Source organism: Zonotrichia albicollis, chromosome 3 (assembly GCF_047830755.1).
Source record: "Zonotrichia albicollis isolate bZonAlb1 chromosome 3, bZonAlb1.hap1, whole genome shotgun sequence".
In the NCBI taxonomy this organism is placed as follows: domain Eukaryota; kingdom Metazoa; phylum Chordata; class Aves; order Passeriformes; family Passerellidae; genus Zonotrichia; species Zonotrichia albicollis.
The window spans coordinates 61,665,462-61,691,063 of NC_133821.1; the positions used below are offsets into that span (position 1 = coordinate 61,665,462).

The 25,602-nt window shown below is 41.9% G+C and overlaps 1 protein-coding gene across 2 annotated transcripts in view; it reads left to right on the forward strand.

The window, feature by feature from the left end:
- The first annotated feature begins 3,351 nt into the window (after window positions 1-3,351).
- The window catches only part of ARFGEF3 (ARFGEF family member 3), a 95,286-nt gene continuing 73,035 nt past the window's right edge, over window positions 3,352-25,602 (forward strand). The window contains exons 1-4 of one of the 2 annotated variants that reach the window (XM_014268560.2): window positions 3,352-3,986; window positions 5,065-5,116; window positions 17,240-17,321; window positions 20,328-20,459. In XM_014268560.2, coding sequence (XP_014124035.1) covers window positions 3,902-3,986; window positions 5,065-5,116; window positions 17,240-17,321; window positions 20,328-20,459 — 351 coding nt within the window. In that variant the 5' untranslated portion in view covers window positions 3,352-3,901. The remainder of the gene's footprint in view (window positions 3,987-5,064; window positions 5,117-17,239; window positions 17,322-20,327; window positions 20,460-25,602) is intronic. The other variant, XM_005489233.3, reaches the window with a different exon arrangement.

The following is a 25,602-nucleotide window of genomic DNA, read 5'->3' on the forward strand; positions in this document are numbered from 1 at the left end:
AGACAGCCATAACCAAAATCCTGACAAGGGTCTTGCTTGTCTGCATCCTGATGCCCTCTGGGAGAGAGAAGAAAGGGTACCTCCATCTGCTATCAGGTGTCACAAGGTGATGATGAGCCCATGGTCCAGCTATAGCTCCCTTCACTTCAAATGTTTTAGCAATTTATCCTTCATAGGGGAAGTCACATGTACAGAGCTTCCTGAGCAAAACAGAGCCCAAGCTTCTGACTGCTGGTCAGCCCAGTTATAGGAGTGCTTCTGGGAAGAGTAATTTTGAAAAATCTGGCTAGGCATAATTTTTGAACCATGGAACCAAGTGGTTTTCCTGTCATTAGAGGGAATTCCTTAGCATTTTGTAACTAAATTTGTAAGAAGTTCCTACAGAACTAGAACTAGAACTAGAACTAGAACTAGAACTAGAACTAGAACTAGAACTAGAACTAGAACTAGAATGGGACACAGCCTATTTCTTTGGTCCACACTTTCCAGCATCTGCAGTATACAATGAGATCAAGAATATTGTTAAAATGGCCAAAGCACAGGTAATACATGAGTGATAATGACTAATAGAAATTATATGTGATTATCTCACTGTCTAGCATGCCTGTTTCACACTTTTCAACTATACTTTTTAATTCTTTCTCATGTTCCCAAAGACTAAAATTACAGGGCAGGTGTGTGCACAAGCAGCATGGCTTATGCTATCAGAAAAGATTAAAAACAAGACCTCATTGCCTTCCCTACTAAAAGGCACAGAGACATAGTAGCATGGAGACCTTTGAGGTCAAGCAAATGCTGCTTACCAGCCTGGACACAGAATTGTACTAAATCAGCTCCATTACTCCAGATATCTTGAGTAGCTTGGCTTTGCTTACACACTCCCTGGCTGTGCTCAGAGCTGTGAATGTATCGTAGGGATATAATCAGTTTTCACATAATGCAAAAGATCAAAAGAACTGGCACTGCACTGTAGCTCTCGCTACAAAAGCACATTGCACATCTGCCCCTGCTTCTTAGTGATATATGACTACTGCATCATGCAGATACCAGATCTGCATAGGAGTTTTATGGCTCCCAGTTGGACCTGGCTTCAGCTGTGCAGGGGATGAAGAGCACTGACTCTTAGGTAGCCTCTACCACTGTAGAAGACTGCTTTGCACAGCCAGGACAAAGCAAGGAGGATTTATGAGCTGTAAGGATGACCACAGAAGGCTTAATTTTCTCTTCATGGCAGAAGAGCGGAACCTTCATCACCGTCATCCCTACTCTGTAGCTGGACTTCCAGATATTGTGACATTTTAGGACACTTGCCTTGAAACAGCAACCAGAGCACGTGATTAAATATAGCCTCCTCCCTAAGCAAAGCTTGTGCATGGAGTGACTTCCAGCAGGACATGGTTACTGTGTATTTATGTGAGTATACAGACAACAGACCCAAGGACTGATGGACTCCTGTCCATCTGGAAATGGAGGGCCTCAAGTGAAAAGTTTCAGCAAGCTGACTCATGCTGTTCTGACATATGCATTTGGGAAGAGTCATCATGGCTTACTTGTTTCTCCTTCTGCAAAATCTTACTGGCAGGCCTCAAGATGATCTAAGGAGTCTGAACATGACCTTTGTTTCTCACAAGCTGATGACATTACTACTGAGAGAAAGTGCTTTTTAATACAGAGTCTATTTTGCTTGAACACATTGGACAGCGAGTGAAACACAAATGAATACAAATCTTGGTTCGGTGACATCGAGCATCTATGAAAAACACCATAGCTCTGATGAAAATGCCAGCTGCATTTTCTGCTGTAACCTTCCTGCAGAGAAATTAACCACTAAGTTCATGATGCATATAGCTAGAAATAATCTGAAATTAAAAATTAATTCAGTTCATCAGTGGTTCCCTGAAAACATGCAATTAATTATTTACTACTTACAGATACATACTTATCTTTTAGTGTTTCAGAGGTCCAAATGAACTCGGGTATGTAATTTCTAGACTGAAAATACGTAAATCACCATCATAGTTCTTTTTGTTGTTCTGCCCCTAGGAAAAACAAAAAGCCTTGAAAAGCCAGAAATTGACCCTCATGCTTGTTTCCACTAAGCACAATGCAGAATAAAGAGGAAGAACAATGGGTGGGAAATTTATCATCACTTCAACTTGAGCCTTGATTTACAGCATCATAGTGCCCTGACAATCCCAGCCACTAGCTATTGCTAGATTTTTCATTCCAAGTAATGTGGCAGAGCATGGTCAGAGATAAGAAACTTCGGGAAATTACTTTCAGTTTCTTAAAGGTTGCTTTGTGGCCTGGAACTGGAAACTAAATGGTATTTCTGTTGAAGGTTGGGGTTTTTTGTTAGGGTGGGGGTTTTTTATTTGTTTATTGGTTGGTTGTTGTTGTTGGGCTTTTTATTTGGTTGGTTGGTTGGTTTTGTAAATTCCTAGTATTGTAGCAATAGGCTACACCTCTTCACCTCCAGCAATAATCTATGAACCTCTAGACCTTTCTGACATTATTCTAAATCCTTTTCTTTTCTGACAGGATTTTTACATTCTGGCTTTAAAAGGCAACTATGGATTATGCATTCATTATACGCCTGAACACAGGATGAGCCCTTGTAAGTATTTGGACAAGGGACAGCCTTTGAAAGCCCAATATCCTATGGGAAATGCTATGGCTGATTCACCAGGTGCCAATATCCTGCCTGGTAATTCACTATTGGTACTCTTCCAATTAGCAGTAGGAGACATAACCGCTAATACTGCCAGCTGCTACCTGGAATGCCTTTCTTATCTGCTGTCTTTTTCTTCTCATTGTCTGCTTGTTTTCTTGTCTCTTTTAAGAGAGATTCTGCAAGAAGATGAGGATGTTGTAACACTCAATTAAGTGATGCAGTCACAGAAAGGGCAACTAGGATATAAACTAGAGATAAGGCAGGGAAACAGCAAACAAAAGAAGGCAGGAGGTTTGGGGGAGGAAGCGTTCCGGGTGTGAGGAGGAAGATCTGAGCTAGTGGAGTGGCTGCTCTTTCTCCTGGAGGCTGGCTTGCTGGGGACACTAAGGCGTGCGCTCCTGTGAAGGCACACACAGGTAGCTTACTTAGGTCCTTCTGCACTTGCCAGCTAAGGAGAAAGGCACAGATCTCACCTTTGCCACTAATCTGACCGCACTGGTTGCAGCAGGGCATACCGAACGCCGGCACTCCCGCCGGTGCGCCGGCCTGGCTCCCTGCGTCCGGCCCGCTGCGGGAGCGGCTCCGCAGGGCGCTGCGGGACAGCGGGGCCGCGCTGCGGCAGCGCCGCCGGGAGCGGAGCGCCGGGCAGCGGGAACCTGCCCGCAGGCCCGGGCTGCGCCCAGCCGCAGCAGCCGCAGCCCCGGCCGGAGCAGCGGGGCCCAGCGCCCGCCTCCCGCCGCCCGGGGCGGGCAGGCCGGGGCTGCCGGCGCCCCCCGCCCGCCGGTCGCCATAGCGACCCGCCCGCCCGCCTCCCGCGGGGCCGCCGGTGCCGCCGCAGGGCCCGGCTCCGGCGGCGCCGGCTCTGCTCCGCGCCTCGGCCAACCCCAGCGCCGGGAGGGAGTCCCTGCGCGCCCGCGGGCACGGCCAGGCCCGCCCCAGCCCCGCTGCGCCAGCGGGGCCTGCCCGGGGTGGGAGAGGAGGAGGAGGAGGAGGGACTCCGCAGCGGCAACAACTGACGTGTCCCCGCCATGGAGCTCGGCGTGATTCATCAGCGGCAGCGGGGCGGCAGCGGGGCGCCGCGCTCTGCTCCCTCCTAGGCACTGCCGCGGCGGGGACAGCCCCGGCACCGCTCCGCCGCCCGCGCCGCCCTCCTCCTGCCTCCTCCTCCTCTTCCTCACCGCCTCTCCTCCTCCCCCGCGGCTAGGCGAATATCCCGGGGGAGGCAAGATGGAAGAAATCCTGCGAAAGCTGCAGAAGGAGGCGTCGGGGAGCAAGCACAGGGCCATCAAGGAGAGCTGCACCTGGGCCATCGGTAAGGGGCGCGGGCGGGGGAGCGGAGCGGGCAGAAGCCGCCGATAGAGCGGGTCTCTAAAGCAGGGGGCAGGGAGACCTCAGCAAACTTGTTCCGCGCTAAGGAGAGCCTGCTTAGCTGAGCCTCCAGCGGCTGAGAAGAGAGCGGAGCTCCTGGGCCGTTCAAAATGCCCGGGAGCTCCGCGCTGCTGGAAGGCGCCGTGGCACCTGCTGCCGGTCCCGGAGAGCATCCCGCCCTCGCCTTCCCCACCGCCCGCATCTGCTTCGTGGCTCTTGCGAGGCGCATATATGGGTATCAGTAGCTGTCGGTTTCCGTGTATGTTTTGGAGGTGCTGTCTTTTTCTTTAAAGGCCCCCTCCCTCCTTTAGATCATCGTAAAAACCATGCCGTCCAGCTCTTACGCTGGCTTATGGAGTCTGTTTTAAAAGCTAGAAGTTTTGTTCTGCTGGATTACATGAGCTCTTTTATCCTTGCAATATAATGATCAGTATAACTAGTTAATCTTTCAGGGGAGTACAAGCTTAGGTACATTTTAGCATCCGCCCATTTTCCGAGATTTTTCGTGTCTTGAAGTGTTTTTTGACATTTCCAACCTGAAACACTGATCATCAGGACCCCTAATTTAAATCAGCATAACTGGGATACTTTCAATGGCTTTAAATTTTGGGGTTTTATCCATGCATAGCTACAACATTCTGTGGTAGACAGACCTGTTGCTGTCTTATTACTGGCTTTTCATCTTGATGTTGCATGAATTGCTTCATTAATTGAATGTTAGTCTTGCACAGCAGCCATGCCAGTATCCTCTATACTGTTCCAGTTCTAGTGGATGTGCTGCTGAAGTGCTGATAAGTGAAAGGGAAAAAATGGTACTCAGTGTCTTCTCATTGGGCATGCAACGTTCCTGTCAGATTTATGCAAAGCTTTGGCAGCTCAGAGCAGCAGCGGTTGTTGTTCTGTCAGGTGGAGTAGGTGTAAACTTTAGGATCATTGGCTTGGAGGCAGTTACCAGATGTGCTAACTGTGGTTGAACTCAGAAGTTTCTTTTAAAAGCCCTGTTGTTTCCTTTAATTATACAGAAACTTTGGATTCTCCCGATGCTGCTATCAAGATACCACCATATCAGCTGAGGTAAGAACACTGAACTTGAGTTCTTTAGAGCTTGTGAGTACTTGTAAAACTGAAGCAAAAATTTTGAATTAAAAGTGAGGTAGAGGAGCAGGCTGTATCTATGTGATTTCTGTAGTTTTTAGATATACATATCTAGGCTGGTAGTAGATAGATAGACTCAGTAGATAATTTTCTGATGAGTCCTTTGCCTTTGGCCTTGAATGAAATGTAAGGAAATGTGTTAAAATGGCCATGAGTATGTATAGTGGTGACATTGATTAGAAAGGAGGGCTCTCTTATGGGCTAAAGAGTTTCTCTGCTAAATTCCATCTTTCAGTAATAAGCAAGGATGCTTCTTAGTTCTTCTCAGTATGCTTGTGTTCTTTTAAATCTAAATCAGATTTTGTTACTGAAAATAAATATTCCAGAAACTAAAAAGTTATATCATCATATAGATAGGACGCTGACTAGGAACTAAAAAAAATACTGTTTCTATGCCTACTTCTTCCTTTAGCCTGCTAGATTATGTTGAGTGAGCCTTCTTCCTTCTTCCCACCTCCATTTGTACACATATAAAATGGGAGAGGTGGCATGGCCCTGATTTGTGTAGCTATTTAAAATCTCATTTTGGAAATTGTCATTGTTATGGAGTAGGTAAATAGGTAAAATTATTCACTGTTCTTTTTGACAGAACCATTAAGAGTCATCAAAGGAAACAAGCAAGTGCTCTGTTTAAAACAAAAGCATGTTCTTTCATAGAGCTTAATAGTTGAGATACAAAATGCTTAGGCTTGCCTTCTTAGAGAATGTAATGGATGCTGAAAGATTGCATGCATGCAAAAACCACCTCAACAAATCCATGAAAGAAATTGATTGGAATCTATCAGATGCACAGGTACCATTCTTACTCAGAAGTACCTTAATCAGAAGTGTTTGAGCTTATAAAGGAGGATATAGGAATGCTGCTGTATGTTTGGCCTTTCCTGTGAACCTCTCAGGTATCCACTGTGAGCTGCTTATAGGGGGAGACATTTGTTTTGCTACAACATTACTTTCCTGGGAGTATTTTTATCGCCTCAAGATTCCCTGATGATTCTTTCATATATGCTTTGCAAGGAAAGGTAGGGATTGAAGAACTAGTTCTTCCAGAGCAGTCACCAAACAGGGAAAGAATAGGAGCAGTTCTTTTGCCGCTCTAAATTCCTGTCAGCTGCAGTTCACAAGAGGCCTCAGATCAAATGGGGGATGGATGTAGCACAGGTCTGACATGACCAGTGCCAGACACAATGCATTTCCAGCACAGAATGGGAACAGCTGGATGATTAATTCTCTGTAGGTCCACTAGAATTATGTTTACTTGACACTGTGGCTGGAGAAAACTTGGCTCTTCACCTTCCCATTTATCAGCCTCTAATATGGTGTGTGGTCTGTGCCTTTAAGTGCTATTGTCATTCCCTATGAATTGGTTAGCTAGCGGTTACCACATTTCTTCCTTTTCCCCTTGCCTACTACAGCTTTACAGAGAGGCCTTTTTCTCTTCTTCCTCCAGTGTTCTTAATGATGTATTTGTTTAGTTGGGGTATTTTTCCCACTGTAAATCTCCCTTTTTAAAGTAAAGTGAATACCTTTGCAGGTGTAGCTGTGATTAAATAAGCTCTTAATTTGTTACTGAAAGTAAGTAAGAACAAGTAAGACTTGTCAGTAGCAATGCACATTATTACTGGATGTTTTAGAAAATGAAAGGAGCACAAGAGGATTTGGACAAAAGCTTTTGTTGTGGGGTCCTTGGTAAGGCTCAGCCATACAGCCTTAGATAGTGTGGGAGATGATGCTAAGCATACCCTTCACTCTCTGATAACAAGCTACTGCCAGGTTCCACATAGCACACTGAGTCACATCTTGGGCTGGAGTTTGCCTGCATGATGTGCAAATTAGATAAAAGCTCTTCGCTTGGTATTTGTTAAAAAGCAACACTGTGATGGCTTGGTTCCTAATGCTGGAAAAGAAAAGCCTGGAAAGTAGAGCAATGTTTGTGACCAGAAACACAGCCAAGATGCAGGATGGACATGTCTTGGCTGTGCCTCTTTTCTGCTTTAATCTTACATCAGATACAGGTTGTATCAGCTGCTGTAACACAAATCAGCCTCTGGCTGCTCATCCAGTTGGAATCTTAATCTACACTTAGGTTCTTTTCTTTTTAGAATGGAAGAATGAAGGCTGCTCACAAGAATGAGAATATGTAAACTCTATACTCACTTCTTTCTTACAAAATAAAAAGCCATTCTCTGCTTCTGAGACCCCAGTTCTTGATGAGTAGAGGTTCTTTGTAAAGTTGTCTTTTGTAAAATTGTGGTCCTAGTGTGATAATGGGGAAGACAAGGCGTCTCTGCTTTTCCTCAGACTATGAGCATTTGAGTTCAAGGGGTTTTTGACATGTGTTATATCAGCTACATACTTATTTCCACTGTGGTATTGGGGTAGACTGTGTCCTGTCATGTCCCTGACCTATCCATGGTTTCATATTAGTTGGACTGGTGTTACTGAACATGAGGCAGACCACATTACAGTTCCCTGATATCTGTGCCGTTAACTGGGGACATCGACTGTAGCATTTGCATAGGAGCTGTTTCCAGCAGTTATCTGGTAGCAGTTTAGATAGCACATGCCTGCTGTGTTTGGGAGCACCTTTTGCCTCAAGGGAGTCCCAGTGACTGACCATCCAGATTGGAATGTAATTCTTTAATTAGTTTGATAGAAGTCTGTTTGGTATATCTTCAGGGAGCTAGATGAGACTATTTTGCTGTTCAACTTCCTTTGATGTTAATTGGACTTAGGAATCAAAATCCTCATTAATGACCTTGCATATTGATTCTAGTAAGGGTCATTATTTAAATGTCTCACTTCCTAAAGAAATACAAATCTCCAACAAACACAGAGTTTCCCACCAAGTCTTGTCAACTCTGCCTTGAGATAGGAATGTGTGTGATTTTTCAGTAATTTTAACTTATGATCAGAGTATTGGGTAAGGGTGGGAGATAATAACAAAGATTAAAGTGGATAAAGATGGAAATGGCCTTAAGTCAGTTCAAGGCTTTGCTGTAGATGTTCCATGAGTTCTTCAGAAGGGAGAGTCCCATAACCTGTTGGTAACTGGCCTCTTGTGATTCGTCTAGTATGATGGTATTTGTCTCTGAATATGAGTTGTGAAAATTGGATATATACTAAGTGCTTAAGGAGGCTGGGTGGCTGACTTATAAATAATGAATTAGATAAGAGAAATTGATGTGCTTGTGTTTTAATTGGTGAATTGATCGCATGGAAAATAGCTTTAGGGACCTTAATGTTGTCTGCCAGCAAACAGTTGTTTGCTACTCAGCTGGGCTATATTCACTTCAGCATTTTCAGGATGGCAAATTCTCCCCTACGGCCAGCACTACACATTGAACAAGTCTCTCTTCTTGGCTAGTTGTGATTTTACAGTCTGAAATACGAGCTATAAAAGGTAACTCAACAGACACAAGAAAATGAGCTTTGAAAAAAAATGTTTGATTGGAGCAGTTTAATGCTCATGAGGATTATCTACATATCAGAGGCTAAAATAAGAGGCTAGACAGCAGTTGCCAGTCACATACTGCTTTGAAAAAACTTGGGCTTGCCAGAGTTTCTTGGAATGCATTATGTCATTAAGTCATGCCTTACAGGCTATGTAGAACTTGATGACTTGCTATCAGCACAGACTTTGCTGGAAAGAAGAGATTGTTTGGGACTTCTGAAGGAGCGTTTCTTTTTGGAAGAAATGCAAATTGGGTTTGCATGGCCAGGGTTTGGTAGCAGGAGGGGCTACAGCAGTGGCTTCTGTGTGAAGCTGCCAGAAGCTTCCCCCATGTCCAGCAGAGCCAATGCCAGCTGGCTTCAAGACAGAAGTGCCCCATGCCAAATCTGGGCTAGTCAGAAATGGTGACAACCCCTCTACGATAAGAAATTTAAGAACCAGGAAAAGAGTTGTTTTGCAGATGCTATTGCTTCCATAGAAGAGTGGGGTGAGAATATGTGAGAGGAACTACTCTGCAGACACCAAGGTCAGTGAAGAAGGACAAGGAGGAGGTGTTCCAGGTGCCTGAGCTCAGATTCCCCCCAAACCCATAGTGCAGACCGTGGAAAAACACCTATGCCCCTGCAGCTCATGGAGGTCCATGGGGGTGCAGAGATCCATGGAGGACACTCACACTGGAGCAGGGGGATGCCTGAGAGGAGGCTGTGAGACTGTGGGAGGCCTGTGCTGGAGCAGGTAGGAACCTGGCAGGTATCTGTGGACTTATGAACTGAGGAGCAGGTTTCCTGGGAGGGCTGGCATCCTTGTGGAGGACCTACATTGAAGCAGGATGTGACTCCTTTCCCTAAGCCGTGGCAGGAACGACGTGTGATGAACTGAGCATAACCCACATTCCCTGCCTCCCTCTGTCTCTGGGTGGGAGGAGGGAGGAGTGGGGGGGAAGGTGTTTAGGGCTTATTTTACTTCTCATTACCCTGCTCTGGTTTTAGTAATAACAAATTCAATTTGTGTCTCTAATTTGAGTCAGTTTTGCCTGTGGCAGTATCTGGAGAGTGATCTCTCCTTGTCCATATCTCAAACCATGAACCCTTCATTATATTTTCTCTCCCCTGTCCAGCTGGGGAGGGCAGTGATGGAGTGGCTTTGGTGGAAGCCTGGCATCCAGTCAGGGTCAGCCCACTAAAATTCCTCTTATATTTTTCATTGTCCTTTTAAAAGTGATCAGTATTTCTGGAGATTACAGCTGGAAAGTCAGAAGTCAGTGAGGAGCAGGGTCCTGTGTAATAACCAGTTCATGTCTGATTCTGTCTCTTCTTGCTTGTGTCCCAGTGTTAATCATGTTGGTGCTATCTTTTGAGAGCAGTTTGTGAATTTTTTCTATAGTCATGGACATGTGGGAAGGAGAACATTTAGGGATGAAAGTGGTAGTTCTACTATTTTTTTTTTTTGGTATCTCTAGATTAGCATCTGACATAGTTCTTGAGAAGTATGCCGTTTATAATCTCTTAAATAAAACAACATGCTCGCTCATTTTACCTCACATGTGCGCAAGAAGTAATAAAAGCAGTAATTGTGGTGTGATCATCACCAAACAAACAATGCTTTAGAGACTTTCAATCCACTTAGCTTTGCAGGTAATTCATCCACTTACAGAATCTTGAGTCTTGGAATGCATTTCACCTTCTCTATTGTGAAGAAATGTTTATGATTTCATCATTTACATCTTCTCCCATCTCTTAATTTTGTTCATGTTTTCTGTTGGTTTCTTTCTGCTAGGAGAGAGTGGCTTGGAAAGCTGATACATACATAGCAGATCCCCTGAACAGAAGTAAGGAGTGGGGAGAGAGGAATAGTTGTTTCTGAGGGTTTTTTTTGGGGGGGATGGTTTTAGCATATCTCTCTCTATTTTACTCTTTCTCTTTTTTTAAAACAATTTGTTTCCTGCTCTTGCTGCCACATCCACCTGGCATTAGGTACTCCTGTGCTTTCTTCATGGATGTGACTGCTGGATGTGACTCATGCTGCTCAACCATTACATGGTCACTGTCTGCCATTCAGCAAGTGAATTATGAGTTCCCTGGCAGGCAACTGGCCAAGAAGAGATTCTAGTGACAGTGTGGATTACTGACCTGCATCTCCCATGCTGGCAGTTTACAGCCTGGATCAGGACTTGTGGGAGCACTTATGTAGTCCATTTGGTGTTTTGGGTGGTGTACATGCCCTGGTCTTGATTTAAAATTTTGCATTCTCAGTTCTGTTGTTGAGGAGTAGATGAGGGAAGGAAATTAGTGTTTAGAAAGACAATGTGCCACTGATACAGTATTTCAGTCAATCTACATGTTTAATCTGGGATATGAAAGTGGCCCTATTTCTTGTCCAATGGGCAGATATTTTTATCTCAGTAAAATTTTGCACCTGGTCTGCAACCCCAAAAGACAGTGCTGTTGGGGAGGAAAGGGTAAGGGGTCAGCCTCAGGAGTCCCTGAAAATCTGTTAGCTGGGGTTGTCACTCTTGAATGTATGAGCAAAATTTAGCATTGTTATGAAAAAAGACACATGGTTTCTGTTACTCTTACTTGTGAGCTTGAATGAGGTTTGTTTCTTTGGTTTCAGTGGTGTTTTTCTAAAAGAGCAGTGCTTGTTCTTTCTGAAACTAGCTTACTGCCTTTCCTGATCTTCTTTGTATTAGTGAACCATAATAATCACCACTGCCTTGGGTCTTTGTTCCTTTTAGAGACTCTTCCAAAAATTCATTCTCTTTTGTGACAAAACCGCACAGTCTTGGCTGGGCTGAGGTTAATTTTCTTCATGGGAGCCGGTAGAATGGGAGTGGGGAGCAGCTGGGTGGGGCTGAGGATGAAAGCAGCCATAGTTTTAACTGTCAGACTTCTAACAACAAATGCAACTGAAATATTGACCTAAGGTTCTAGGGATGATAACAGGATAGCAGTATGTGTGTTTGTCTTAAACATTTGATCACTTTCAGTGCTTGCAGAAGAGTAGAAAATGAGAACATCATGAGGCTTTTGATAATTGCCTTACAGAATGAAATATGGTTGGGGGCGGGAAGAGGGGTAGCACTGGAACTGAGGAGACTGTTTTCCTGCTAAATGGTGCAGGAAGAGGGGTGGCACTGAAACTGAGAGGACAGTTTTCCTCCTAAATGCTCTGCTCTGATCTTTGCTCGATGCTGTGCAAGTCATGACTTTTCTTTGTTTTGAAAATGAAGGGGTGAGTGGGAATAATGAAAGTCTTTTCTCACATTTCCTTTATTTACATTCCATGAAAGGTAACAAACCTGCAGGAAATTCACTACCTTTCATTTCCTTCAATGTTTGTTTGCTTAAGAAACTGAATATGCTGAAGTGCAGTGAGTATAAAATTACGTAATGCATTGCAAACATGGGGATATTTTTAGAAACCGTCCCTTAGGTCTGTCAAGATTTAGCGCTGAACTGCTGTGAAAGTTGAATGGCATTGCAGATTACAGCGCTGACCTTCAAAATGTAACTAGTAATGACCAGAAATACACCTCATTCTCCCGTTTCTTCATCTGGTTTCTGTAACTCACAGCTGCAGTGGAGAAAATAAGGTAATTTGCAGGATGTCCATGTGATGATACCTCTGTGTCTCTTTTTCCATTTCCTCAGCCTGCCTTTTTCCAGCATTGTAAAACTTCTCTTGATGGAAGCTTAATTCTCATAAAACACTTTATTTGTCATTTTTTACTTAAAATTTGAAACAAAATGCTTTCACTAGACAAATCTTTAGCTTCTCTGCCAGAGTTACTGAATACAGGGAAAAGAGATTTCGTGGAAGAGTTTGATAAACTTTCAAAAATGTAAGCTGAGCAAGTCCAGCTTGTCACCTCATCTTCATACTCCAAATCATAATTAACAAAATCACATAAAGGCTACAGGTTGCTTTATGATTAAGAGCTGGTGAGGTTTGATGTGTCATCAAGCTTCTTAATAGCAGAATTTGTGAGTGACTGTTGATACCTTGTGCACAAAGGTCAAATATCTGTGGAGGTGGATGTTCTAGGGAGAGCAGTGAGAATGTGTCAGAGAGATTACGCTAGAGTTTGGAGACTGGCAGCATCTGATTATTATTTTGGCCTTGTCCACCTTACTTTAATATTGTGTAGAATCTTTTGCTGTCTCTCTTTCTCTCCTCTCAAGTAAAAGTACGCCTTGTGCTTATAGGTTTTTTTTGATTCTGTTTTGTTCTCATCTTGACGACAAGTTCCTATCTAGGAACTTTGTGTTTCTGTTAAAATCAAGGAGTTATTAGCTAGTATAGCAAGGAGGCAAATGACCTCAGAAGTGCTCTCCAGCTGAGTGACTGTGCTGAGCTACTTAATTATGATTGTACAAATTCTATGGTCTTGGCCACACTGGCTTGGCTGGAGGATTAAATTGCTCGTTTGCCTTTCCCATGAGTAGAGCTATGCTGCTTCTGTAGTGGCAAATTCATTTATCTTAGAAAGGATGTAAATAAAAAAGATTATAAATACCATTATGTCACTTCTTTAATACCAAGCAGTTTTAAATTGCAATCTCATTCACAATTCCAGGTTGAAAAAAGAATTATTAAAGTTCTAGCTAGGAAACTGTGTGAAATTACATTTAGGCATTATTCTGTCCTTTTTTTTCCCCTGTGTCATTAAACATTCTTTGATAAGCAACTCATATTTCCCTGCAAAGACAGGCTTATTTAACTGTTGGATGAAGACTGTGTCTGAGTTTGAAAAGCAAAAGGATTGAAGGGAAGAGGGAATACATGAAAAAAAAGAGGAAGGAAAAATTAAATACTGAGTTGGATGGAACTCTGAGAGAGAGCTGATGTCAGCAGCTGAGGTGAGAAAATTGGATATGGAAAGAAAAGTAACATTAACCTTAAGTCAGAGGAGAAGAAGCCTTTCCATTGTAACTGGATAAAACCAAAGAGTTTTGTGCTCTGTAGGAAGGAAAATAATGAGATTTTTTAGAAAAGTAAGATGCAAGTGGTGAGATGGAAAAATGAAAAGGCCTTCAGCCAGAGATTACAATTTCTATAAAGGTGGAAGCTCACCTGATGGGTGCAAATATATGAGTCAAATCTCGTGATACAGGAAACATGCCCACAAGTGTCTCTGTGTTAGTGAGTAACTGGATTAAAATCCTGTCCCTATGGATGCAAGTCAGCATTTATATCTACATAGTTTGGCAACAGTCTCCCAACTGTTTGGGGTTTTTTTCCAGGACCTTTAAACTGCAACACTGAGTGCTTGTTCATTCTTATATAGCACGGTAGAACCAAAGTTGTCTAATGGTGCATGATCATCTTGTAGTGGCACAGTGTCATAAAGATAATTTGTTGGTTTATTTTTTCTGGAAAAGGAAGGTTCTAGCTGGAAGGCTTCAGAATTTGTCTTTTATCCTATTACTCTACTGTTTCTGTAAGTATTATTGGCAAACTTGTACTTGCATAGAGGTAGAAATTTTAGTGCTGAAGGGGTCTGTTGTAATCATCTGGTTTGACTTCCTGCATTGTGGAGGTGGGAGAACTTGCCTTGTATTTATATGCTGTGGATTCCAAACCTCTCTCCAACCTGAGTTAGACTGTAATTCTCTTTGTAAGTGGGATGATAATATTTCTGCAGTAATCATTTCTCTAGAATGCGAGCAAGAACTTAAATGTTCATTCTTCTTGAAGAGTTATTACTTGAAAAACGATGTATTTATTCCATCTTCCTAGCCTAGGTTTTAAATACTTCCATTATGCCTAAACTTGTTGGTGGAATCTTTTACCAATATTCTCTAAACTAGTACAGGAAAAAGATTTATGTTTCTATTTTGATGTGTACATGTGTTCATATATACAACACTAGAATTTGTTTTATGTAAATTAAATCATTCCTATTTGTGCAAGGACAGTGTTTGCTTCTGTTTGTTTTACATAAGGGTAGCAGCTGTGGGTACTTGCAGAATTCTGAGAATTCGTCTCTACCAATTATTTTCTCATCATGGGCCAACTCTTCTTTTTGAATAAGCGATGCTAATAATATTACACTGTGCTACTCTGTTCTTTTTAAGCAGCCAAGATGGAGAAAATATTTTCAATCATTGGTTACTCTGACTGTATGTCAGACTTTTGCTATGACTGTTATCCTGCCTAATAAACAGTGTATCAGAAAATGGCAACAGTGGTGAATCAAATTCTTATCCGTTCTTTGACTGGGCTGTGAATTATTCTGTGGAATGCAAACTGGATGCTGATAAGGCCTTGAGGTTCTGAATTTTGCTTCTCCTGTGTAATTTTCAGCAGGAAGATAATGCAGAGAGCTGTCTTATTTTTAATCTTTAATTTTCAGGAATGGGATTAAAAATAATAGGATTATCACCATTTGCATGAAGGGAAAAATGCTTCATTTATCATGCCCCTTTCCCTAAGTCAAGGAGGGGAAGGTGGGCTGTGAGACTGTGTTCCAGGGACTAACAACAAGGAGTTAAGTTTAGGCAATTTCCTATCTTCATTACAGTTTTTATCATGAGAGTGAATTAATAACCCATGATTCTTTTCTCACTAAAGTTTTTTTTGTCATTACAATGAGAATAGGAAGATTTTTATGATCTCTCTACGTGTGATAGTAATTTGTCTTGCTCTGACCTTTCTGGCAGTGTGTTTTGACTGACCTGCCATAGCATCCCTTATTCCAGACCTGCAGGGAAGGAGGTAGGTTGATAGGCTGGCAAGCCACAGCAAGCTTGGACAACTAGAAAGGTCATTGTAACCTAGTGTGCTGAATATAAAGGCTGTGTGTGTTCCCATCACTCATTCTGCAGTTGGCAAAGTTGACAGTCGTGGAGTGAGGCAGCTCAGGAGGGACAGCCTGGCTCTGGGAGGTACTGGCCCCAGATTATGCACTTGGTTCTGTCGCTGAGCTTTTTTGCTTGCCCTGGCAGGTAGCTTCCTCTCTTCCAAGTCAAAGGTGTTCCCTTCCTTTCATTCTCCCTCTGTGTTGTACCTGATGTGTTTCAATCAGGGTTAAGTTGGTATTTGTGCCTCAAACTGTGTGTGTATGTATGTCCACACCAGCATGCAGCAGTATGGACGCTCAAGAGTTACGGTGTGAAACTACTTTCTGTACATTATATAAATGGAGAATGTTCTTAAACACGTTTTGACATGTATTGTTGTGCATCAGCTTACTCTGAGGACTTTACATATGTAAAATGTCCTTCAAGTGTAGTACTACAAAACCTGCGTGAATTGTCACTTAACCATACAGAACTGCAGACGGTGCAGTAAGCAATGAAATCCCATGGTGAGGGACTGCTCAAAACAGAGTGGAATTATGAAAGGACTGCAAACCTCATTCGCTTACTTCATGCACTCAAATCCATTGAGGTAATTCCAATCTGCATTCCCTATTTTGCAGCCTTATTGAACTGAATTCTTAAGACATTAGAAGGGACTGTGTTAACTTACATCCTTCTCTCCTGTTCTGCCTGAGGATTATCTGCCTGTCCTTCATGTTCTCATGCTATCAGATGATGCATTTAAATGGCAGGTTGAACTGAAGTGTGAAGGGTCCTCAAGCTAATCAAACATTGTAAGATATCTCTGCAGGTGTTTCATAGCTGTAGCATAGAAATGCTAAAGGCTTAATTGATTGAGTGTGTAACAAGAACAGGAAATGACACAATGGTAATTCATTTTCTCCAAGAATACAGTGGGAGCACAGTCTGCAGCAACCCTAATTAGATTTTCAGTTAAACATTTTTAGCAAGGATGGGAAGTTCAGCTAATTGAATCTGTTCTAATTTCCATCCTCCTGTTTGTCATTTTTTGCTCTTCTTTTTGGGACATCTATCAAAGCTCTTACTGTTCTCTGCTCATTGCAGTATGTGATGACCGATGGCAGGCAACATGCTGATGTGCGAGGTAGCTACACATAAGCCATAGGAGCTCCCTCCTGTCTTCATTATCATGAAACTGAACTGGATCCACTCCAGCGGCTTATGACTTTCTTCATTTTCCCCTCTCCTCCCAGTGTCCATCCACTTTAATGTGAGAATAAATTAATTCAGTATTAATAATGCCCAAAATGTTTATATGCTGTTGCAAAAATCTGTAGAAAGTCTAAAACAAATGTGATGTTCTGCCTAGAAGAGATGCAGGTCCAAATAACCATCAGTTTTTAGCGTCCTTCAGTTAGTACTATACACTGTAATAATCTTTTTGCCTTCCTTTTTTCCTGTTTGTGTCTGGCTGATGGAGCACCAGTTAATGCACAGGTACCTTGTTTTGGCACCTGTTGATCTGCTGATTTCAAATGCGGGTTCTCCTCACTTTAAGAGAGGGAGTATAACAAAGGCACAATGTAAAAGCACTTAAAGGTGCTTTTTGGATTAGAGATGTGTGAAGTGTGTGAAATATGCCAGCTTTCTTTTGAGAGTAAAAGTGCTTCACAGAATTGTGAAATTATCTTTGGATGCTGTATGCAAACATGATCTTTCTGAAATTGATACAGCCCTTCTGGAATGTTACTTGAATACCAATTTTAATTGCATTTTCCCCTCTCACTTGTTTTCAATTTTCCTTAGGGAGAAGTGTCTCCTTCCTCTTCAACTGGCTCTGGAATCAAAGAGCATGAAGCTGGCCCAACAGGCTCTAGCAGGGATGCAGGTATGACTTTAGAGTGGGAGTGTGTTGTCAGGCAGTGGGTGTCAAGAAAATCTAGGCTTTTCTTTTGAAAAATACTGCAGAAAAAGCATCTGTCCTTGCGTGAACCTAACAATAATGTTCACATTTCTGTTCAGAAGTTAGGATGCAAGTAAAGGCTGGTGATTTTGAAGAAGCCTAAAAATGTTTTGCAGGTAGATGGGAGGTCTTGCATTTTAACATTGAAATGGAGATGTACTCTTCCCTGTGGACCCTGTGCTACTCCCAGAAAAGCTTGCCACTGCTAAGCATCTTAGAAATTAAGCTGGGACTTGCTGTCTTCTTTCCTCTAGAAAAGAGGACAGCAGTGCTTGGAAGATGGAGAAGTTAATAGGGGTTCTGGAGCTGTGTTCTTTATGTGTGGGCACTTTTCAGTGTACTTTTTTTGTACACTGAAGACAGTAGAAACAGCATCTGATTTGGAAGTCTATGAAATTGCAAAAGAGAACAGCAGTGCAGCACAAGCAACAAAAAAAAAACTCTCCTGGGTTTGACAGTATGAAAACTAAAGCAGTTTACTGTTCTTTTAATTGGACAAATGAGTAAAAGTCAGTAAATACTTATCACTAGGGGGATGCTAGTTGTGGAAAAGCCTGGCACACTGCTGGGATATAAAATCCATTTTCCAAAAAGAATTTTTTCCCTTGGAGGGCCAGAAAGAAATTGTTCTGGGAATACAAGATGTAAGTGGATCATTCAAATTCACCTTATCCAGCATATGATGTGTCAAACACTTGGTTAGAGAGTTCCTCATATTGGGCACGGTGTGGTTGTAGAAGGGAAGGGCTGTTAAGATAACAAAGGGTCTGGAGCATCTCTCTTACGAGGAAGGGCTGAGAGCTGGCTCTGTTTAGACTGGAAAAGAGGTACCTCCAGGGCTGGAGACACCACAACCTCTCTGGACAGCCTGTGTTTGATCACCCTTACTGTAAATTTTTTCCTGGTGTTCAGAGGAAACCTTCTGTCTTTCAGTTTGTGCCCAGAGCTTCTTGTCTTGTCAGTGGGCACCACTGAAAAGTTCCTATCCTTTTTGCACTCTTCAGATATTTATGTGTGGTGGTGAGATCCTCCCTGAGCCTTCTCTCTCCAGTCTGAACAGTCCCAGCTCTCAGCCTTTCCTCATAAGAGAGGTGCTCCAGTTTCTTTGTCATCTTAGCATTGACTCCAACAGCTCCATATCTCCCATCCTGCACTAAACATTCTTCTTTATATGGAAAACTCCATTATTGTCATTGCAGATTTAGTTAAATCTCATCAGGCTGTACAGAGATAAAACACTTGATGTTCTGGTATGTGGGAAATGCTTTAAAACATTCTGAGTTTAAAACCCTGGCTGGCAGTTCAGCTTTACCCACTCAGTCCTTCCCTCTCAGAGGTATGGGAGAGAGAATCAAAAGGGTAAAAGTGAGGAAAATTGTGAGCTAAGACCAAGTTTAATAGTGAAAGCAAAGCGGCATTTGCAAATAAAGGAATATGTGGAATTTGTTCACCACTTCCCATGGAAGTGTTTGGCCATCTCTAGGAAAGTAGGGCTTCATCATGGGTAACTGTTATATTGGAAGACAGATGCCTTAACTGTAAATATCTGTGTTCCATCCACTTCCTCTTGCTTTGCCCAGCTATTGTTGCTGAGCACAGTGTCATATGGTTTGGGATATCCCGTTGGTCACATTGGGATCAGCTGTCCCAGCTGTGTCCCCTGCCAAACTCTCTGCAGCCCCAGCTGGGGAATCAGTCTGAGAAACAGGCAGCCTTGAGGCTGTGTAAGCTCTGCTCAGCAGTAGCAAAACTTGGGTGTGTTATCAGTGCTGTTTTGGTCACATATCCAGAACACAGCACTCTTTGAGCTCCTGTGAAGAAAATTAACACTATCCCATCCAAAACCAGTACAAGCATAGGAAATAAGAAGTAGGAATGAGCCAGTGAACTGTGCTGCAATGTTGAAGCTGCAGATGAGCATCAGTAAAAAAGTGATGCAGAATGTGGAGAGGGAAGTGGGCTGCTCAAAGTCTCTACAAAGACAGAGCAAGGTTGTGTCCCTGGGATCTAAGACAAGCTAGTTTTGCTCTGTTGTGGGATCTTCTGAGAAGATAGGAGCTAGGAAAAGACTTGTGTGGCTACATCTCTTGCAGGATGCCTGCTACTAATGGGAGACACCCATGAAGATGGTTACAGACTGTATGGAAGAGGCATTTCTGGTAGAACTCCAAGGAAATAGTGCCATTGACAATGTCGGGAGATATTTCTGAGATATTGGGCAAAGTAAATCTGATCAGTCTAAAATAGTCTGAGCTTCAATCAGTCTGTATTGAATTCAGTTCAACCAACCCAATGTCAGGACCAGGAATTTTGGTATCATGTCAGCTTGGGTTGGTTTCTGTGTGTGTGTTAGTCACTTGTTAACTGTGCTTTTTGTCTGAGGGCTTGATTGTATTCATTAATGGTCTACTTCTGTATGACACAAAACACATTTGCCAGGGATCAAAACTGCCACTTCCACAGCACTTGTGCTCTGTTGGAGTAATTGCGACAGTAGGTGACTGTCTCCTATTGGGCAGGAGATCTGATAGCACTAGTTCAATGCCAGAATGCTAGCCTGAGTAGGTTTTTAAAAAATTTGTTGTTGTTTTGATGATCTGGGGAGCTGCGAAGGTTCCAGTCTCTCCCAGCTTCTAAAATACTGAGCAGTTTTGCTAAGGACATTTGCTGAAGTGATAACAGTTACTGATGTCTGCTTTATTCTAGTCACTGGGGATGTGGGATGGGCAAAGATGATACTGCAATGGCAACCGACTTGACACAGATCTCCCAGTTTTGCTGGTTTTCTTGCATTTTATATTATTGGATTAATTTGAAAATTTTAGACAGAAAGCCTAACCACCCTAGTACCAAGCCCTAATAGGTTTAGGTGCAGTACTTTGCAGAGGCAGTTTTTGTCTCAACATGTACATTTCCATTTTCTCTCTGCAGAAGCTGCTGTCTGATGAGAGGTTTGTATCCGTGGAAACAGACTCAGATGAGAAACAGTTGCTTAATCAGATGCTGAATGCTGTCAAAGTGACTCCATCGCTCAATGAAGACCTGCAGGTTGAAGTGATGAAGGTTAGTGTTTCACACACATCAGTGCTTGCAGCGGAGGCTGTGTGACTGAATGCTGGGTTAGCAAATAAATTAGCTGCTGCCTTGAAAATCTTCATTTTAGGACAGCATTTGATTCCCTTTTCCTACTGGCAGATATCAGTTGTTTTCATTTCTATTTTGTGTTTCCCTGGATTAGATAGGAGATAGTTTTCATTAGGATTCAGAAAACTGGTGGTTCCAGTTTTAACAAACTTCAGCAGCACAATCGATTTCCTCCATGGGAGAGCACAGGCAAAGGACATAGATCTGGAAGTTTGTTATTGAGCTTTAGTGGTTGAAGGATGGGCTGTGCACACTTTTAATTTTGTATTGTGCGTGCACAGGTGCTGTGTAATTTGTTAGCTGTATTTTCTCTTTGTAAAGTGCTAATGACAGAGCATGATCTGTTTAGGCATCAAAATGTCCCTGGACCAGTGCATAAGGGAAATTAGTGTTTTGTATACTCTGTCAGAACTTCAATTTCTAGAATACTCTAGCATTCTCCTGTGAGCATGTTAGGAAGCTGAGCTGCCAGGAGGTTCTGTTTTGGCAGAGAGGCAATACCAAAATGCCTTGCCCTGTGATCATGTTGGTTGTATGACTTAAAAGTCATTTTTCTATATCAGTATTGGCAATACCTGTATAATTTGTACAAAGCAAGATGATGGTGAACAGTTTTCAGATGTTTGGGTGTAAACTTTGTGCTGCAGGGTTTGTTGTGCTATAGCTGATCATTGGTGAAACCATTTTGGAACAAACCTGGTTGTCCTTTTTGCATGTTCATTATGCCTAGTACTGATTGGTGTATTTGGGTCTATTCCTTGACCATCCTTTATTTCTAAGTGCATAGATTAGTTATTTTGTTTCTTCTGTGTGACATCTTGGGTCTAGTGAATTTATGTTATCCACTCAGAAACTGCTCTCTACCATCTGTACTCTTTACACTGGAGGTGGAATATGCACACTGTGTCAGAACTTGCAGAGAGGTGAACCTAGCAACAAAAAAAGGAGTAGTATTTGTGTGGACTGTTACCTGTTTTATGGCAGCAGGCTTCTGCTTAACTCATGACACCCTGCTCTGCATTCCTAACCCAGCACACCTCCTTCCTGCCCCTTTTGTCTCTGCAGAAGGAAAGGGGAAGAGTTAAGTACTTGCTGTACTGAACCAACAGGCTCCTCTTGGAATGCAATAATTTTTTACAAGTTACTTTTTTTACATTCTTGAGTGTTACAGATTCAGAATGTGCATGCACAGTTTCTTTGAAACCCTGAATGTACATCTGCAAGGCAAAGCCCCCACACTAAGAAGAATGTGAACACTGTATTTTTCTACAGTTCTGAGTAAATATCTTCTCAAGTTCTCTTGACATGTGAGAAGCAAATATAATTTCAAAACATCAAACCACAGAAAACCCAAGCCAAAACGTTGTATTCATGTATGCTTTTTTTAAAAAAAATTAGAAAACTATGTTCAGTTCCAGTTTAAGTGCAAAAGAGAAAAGAGAATATTGTCTTAATTTCACTGAGTGAAATTTTGATGTGCAAATCCTGAGCAAAATGTGTATATTGGTAAAAATCAGGCTACAACTTCAACTTCTCATTTTGAGAACAAAGCAAAATTCTATTTTGATTTAAATATTTCAAGAGACCAGAGGGCCAGAACATGTTGTAATCAGGACAGTTAAAACACAGACTCATTAGATCTGAGCCTTGCCTGACAGTCAAATCAAGCAGACATCTCTTCAGATTGTAACCTGAAGGTTACAGATGCCATTGCAACATTTGAAAGTGTTATTAGCTAACCCAGGCCTGATGAATGCCTTGCCTCACACACTTTTGGAGCATGTGCAGTCTTGTGAAGGGCCATCCTTAGACAGGAATGGTGGTATGAGTAACTCTAATGGTTGCTGTAAATAAATAAATGGAGGAAAGTGCTAGCTGGATCTCTTCTGGAACTGAAAAAAGCAAAGATAGGGCCTCTGTTTTAAAAGTGGAAGGACATTGACTAACTTATGGCTAGGTACCAAATCCTTCTGATTTTTAAGGATGAGTGACATGGAATGCTCTCCTGATTGCCATACTGGAGGATCAAAAAACCTGATAGCATTCAGACTTAAAGGCCAGGGCTGGGGACTGTGCAGGAGTGTGTCCTGGGCAGCCAGGGAAGATTTGAACTGCCCAAATGCAACTGTCAAGATGAAAAAAAAGCTTTCCCCTCTCACATTATCTCTCCCCTCTGTGCTAGGTGAGGTACTTCTTATCTTTGCATAAACTTGGCTTGACTCTCTGCTTCTTCTGAATACCTCTTGGGGATTGTGCCTTTCTCTTTATAAAGGTTTTTCATGTTGTCATTATATGAGGAAATTCCTCCCTTGAATTCCAGAATAGAAGTGATACTCTGAAGTCCTTGCTTATTTTTCTTGTAGAACACTCTTTTAATTGCTAATCACTGGATAATTCTTATGCCAGCAGCACTTTTATGCCCAAAAAAGGCAGTAATCTTTTCAGTGAGGAAGGGGGAAAGGCTGTGGTTTCTCTTTGACATGAATGGGCATGAATAACGAACACAGGTGTATTAACTGGCTTTGATTTCCCACATATCAAAGCAAGCTGTCTGGGTATATAAATTTGGCATTCAGACTTGTATGTTGTTTAACTGCTAAGCCAAATATTTCTTTAGAATATCTCAATTACTACCCACTCTGTGTATTCTCTGTATCTCTGATACATTTTATGGTAGAGATTTATTAGTATTTTCACACCAGGGACTAAAGTGAGGTTATTTAGGTGCTTTAATTTTCATTAATAGATACTGAGATAATTCAGGAAGTCTGGCTAGAGAGAATAGTGTGTCTGACATGAGGCCACTTTTGTATTCACCTTTGCTCTTGTCATCTTTGTTGCCATAAGACTGAAAAGCTTTCTAATATGTGTGTTACCAGTTTGTGCTTTACTGTGCTCAACTAGCTGTGTCAGTGGAAAGGAAAAATCACGCAATCATACAGTACCTTGCTGATGATTTTGTTATACATCAATAACTTCAGTTTCAAACTGAATAATTAAATATTTATACTTTTATATTTTCTTTAGAATATTCATGTAGGAAGGAAGAGATATATTGATTGCTAATCAAATGCAATGCTTTATCAGTGACATACCAAAGTGACTCACTGCTCTATTTCTACAGCTGCAGATGCATAGAAAAAATCAGGAGGACAGTCATTTAGCACTTTCCTTGGATGAACATGATCACACAGTGGGGCTGGCTCAGAAGTGGGAAAAATTTTGTTGTGTGACATGGTGCCATGTTATAATTGAGCGCAATGCAAGGGTGTCTCTCATACTGAGGAGTGGGGACATCTTGCTGACATTAAGCACTAGACTAACAAGCTGTAGATAGTTCTGCAGCAGAAAGGGGACATGTTCTGGACTGAAGGTTAATACTTGCTTTTGAGTTTAGTTGTGGAGTCAGATATTCCTGATTTCCCCCTCCCCAGCTTGATGCTTTTAAATTCTGGCTTCAAATGTTTTTAAAACCTCCTCTCCAAGCAGTTAGACCTTTGCTTGGAGAAATGCATGCAGTATTGACAAAAGCACCATCAAATATTGTCAGATCAGCAGTGGAAAAGGAAACTGGGAATCTAATCTATCGCTGAACCTCAGGATTGCAGTCACTTCAAACCTCAGCAATTCTGTGATTTTGACTTTCTCTCTTTGAGTTTTTGGTAATTTTTCATCACTAGCCGTGACTCTAAAAAGCTATCCCACCAGAAAGACTGGAATTAGGCTTTGAGTGTAAGTGAGGCGCCCAGGCAGCTGAAACCAAATATTGAGGAAGTGGGAAGGATGGAAGGAATCCTAAACAGGAGAGACACTTGGATATTTTTCTTTTTTTTTTCTTTTTCTTTTATTCTCATGCATGTTATAATCACTTTCACTCATGAGTTGACCACCTTTTTAATAATGCAGTACTCCTATCTGAATGTGTTAACATTATTCTCAGATAACAACAAAAAATGTTTAATGAAGAATTGCAAATTACAGGATGAATCCTCACATAGAAACAAGTTCTTCAGACAAACCAGATAGACAGAAACAAATTCTCCAGGTAAACCAGATACACTGTAATATAATGGGTACTGAACTAAGAAAGTTGCTGTTAGGACAAAGGTGTGATTGTGTAAGATTTCCCTTTCTACTGCATCCTTTTGTTTTCTTCAGTCACAGACAGCCTCGTCATATAATTCAATGCATTTCAGTCCAGTCTGTGTCCATATTTCCTGGGAAATTTAGAGCTTGCAGGACAGAAATTTTTAAGCAAGAAAAAGAATAATGACCTCTTGTGAAAGAAACTCAGTTTTTGGATTTGATGTTTTTCCACATACTTGTTCTTTATTTCACTGTTCTAATTAATGGTTATATGCTGGGCATGTTATGAATGTGTACTCTGTTTCTGTCAGTGAAGATTCCAAGCTTTGCTTCTTATTACATCTCAGAAGACTTGACATGGTTGAGTTGCAGCAACCTTACTTGTGGTGGTTTTTTAATAGGCTTGAGGATTGCTTTGAAACCAAAAAATAATCTTCCTAAGTGGCTCTAGAGGGAAGACTTTTCTAGTTCCCATAATTTACCTATTGTACACTGTGAACAGAAGTTTCATTTAGGAAAGATTACTTTATTCCCAGTGACTCCAGCTTGCATTTGTTTCTGGATTAGGTGTATTTCTTGCAGATGGGCAAATTCTTTAGGATTTTTCTTCTGTAGGCTTTCAGTGAGGAGTCAGCCAGAAGTCTGTTTTATCTGTGAATGAGGTTTAATGAACCCTTGCTAAATCTGCTGTGTCAAGGCAATCTTTTCTCTTTGTCTTTTCACTGATCCATTAATACAGCACTTGGGAGCTCTCCAGTAATAATAGTAGACAGCTCTCTTTGTGATTTCAGTTTTCACTTTGGATATATTTGGAACTGAAATCTGACTTAGAGTTCTGTGGTAAAACTTCGTTTGTGTAAGGACAAACTGTCTTTAGGTTGAGTATTAGCAACCGTTCTTTCTGAGATTGCTACCATAATGCTTTAAAGGTGCAAAGTGATTCTTTGAGTGCTGAGACTCATCTCCTAGTTTTTAT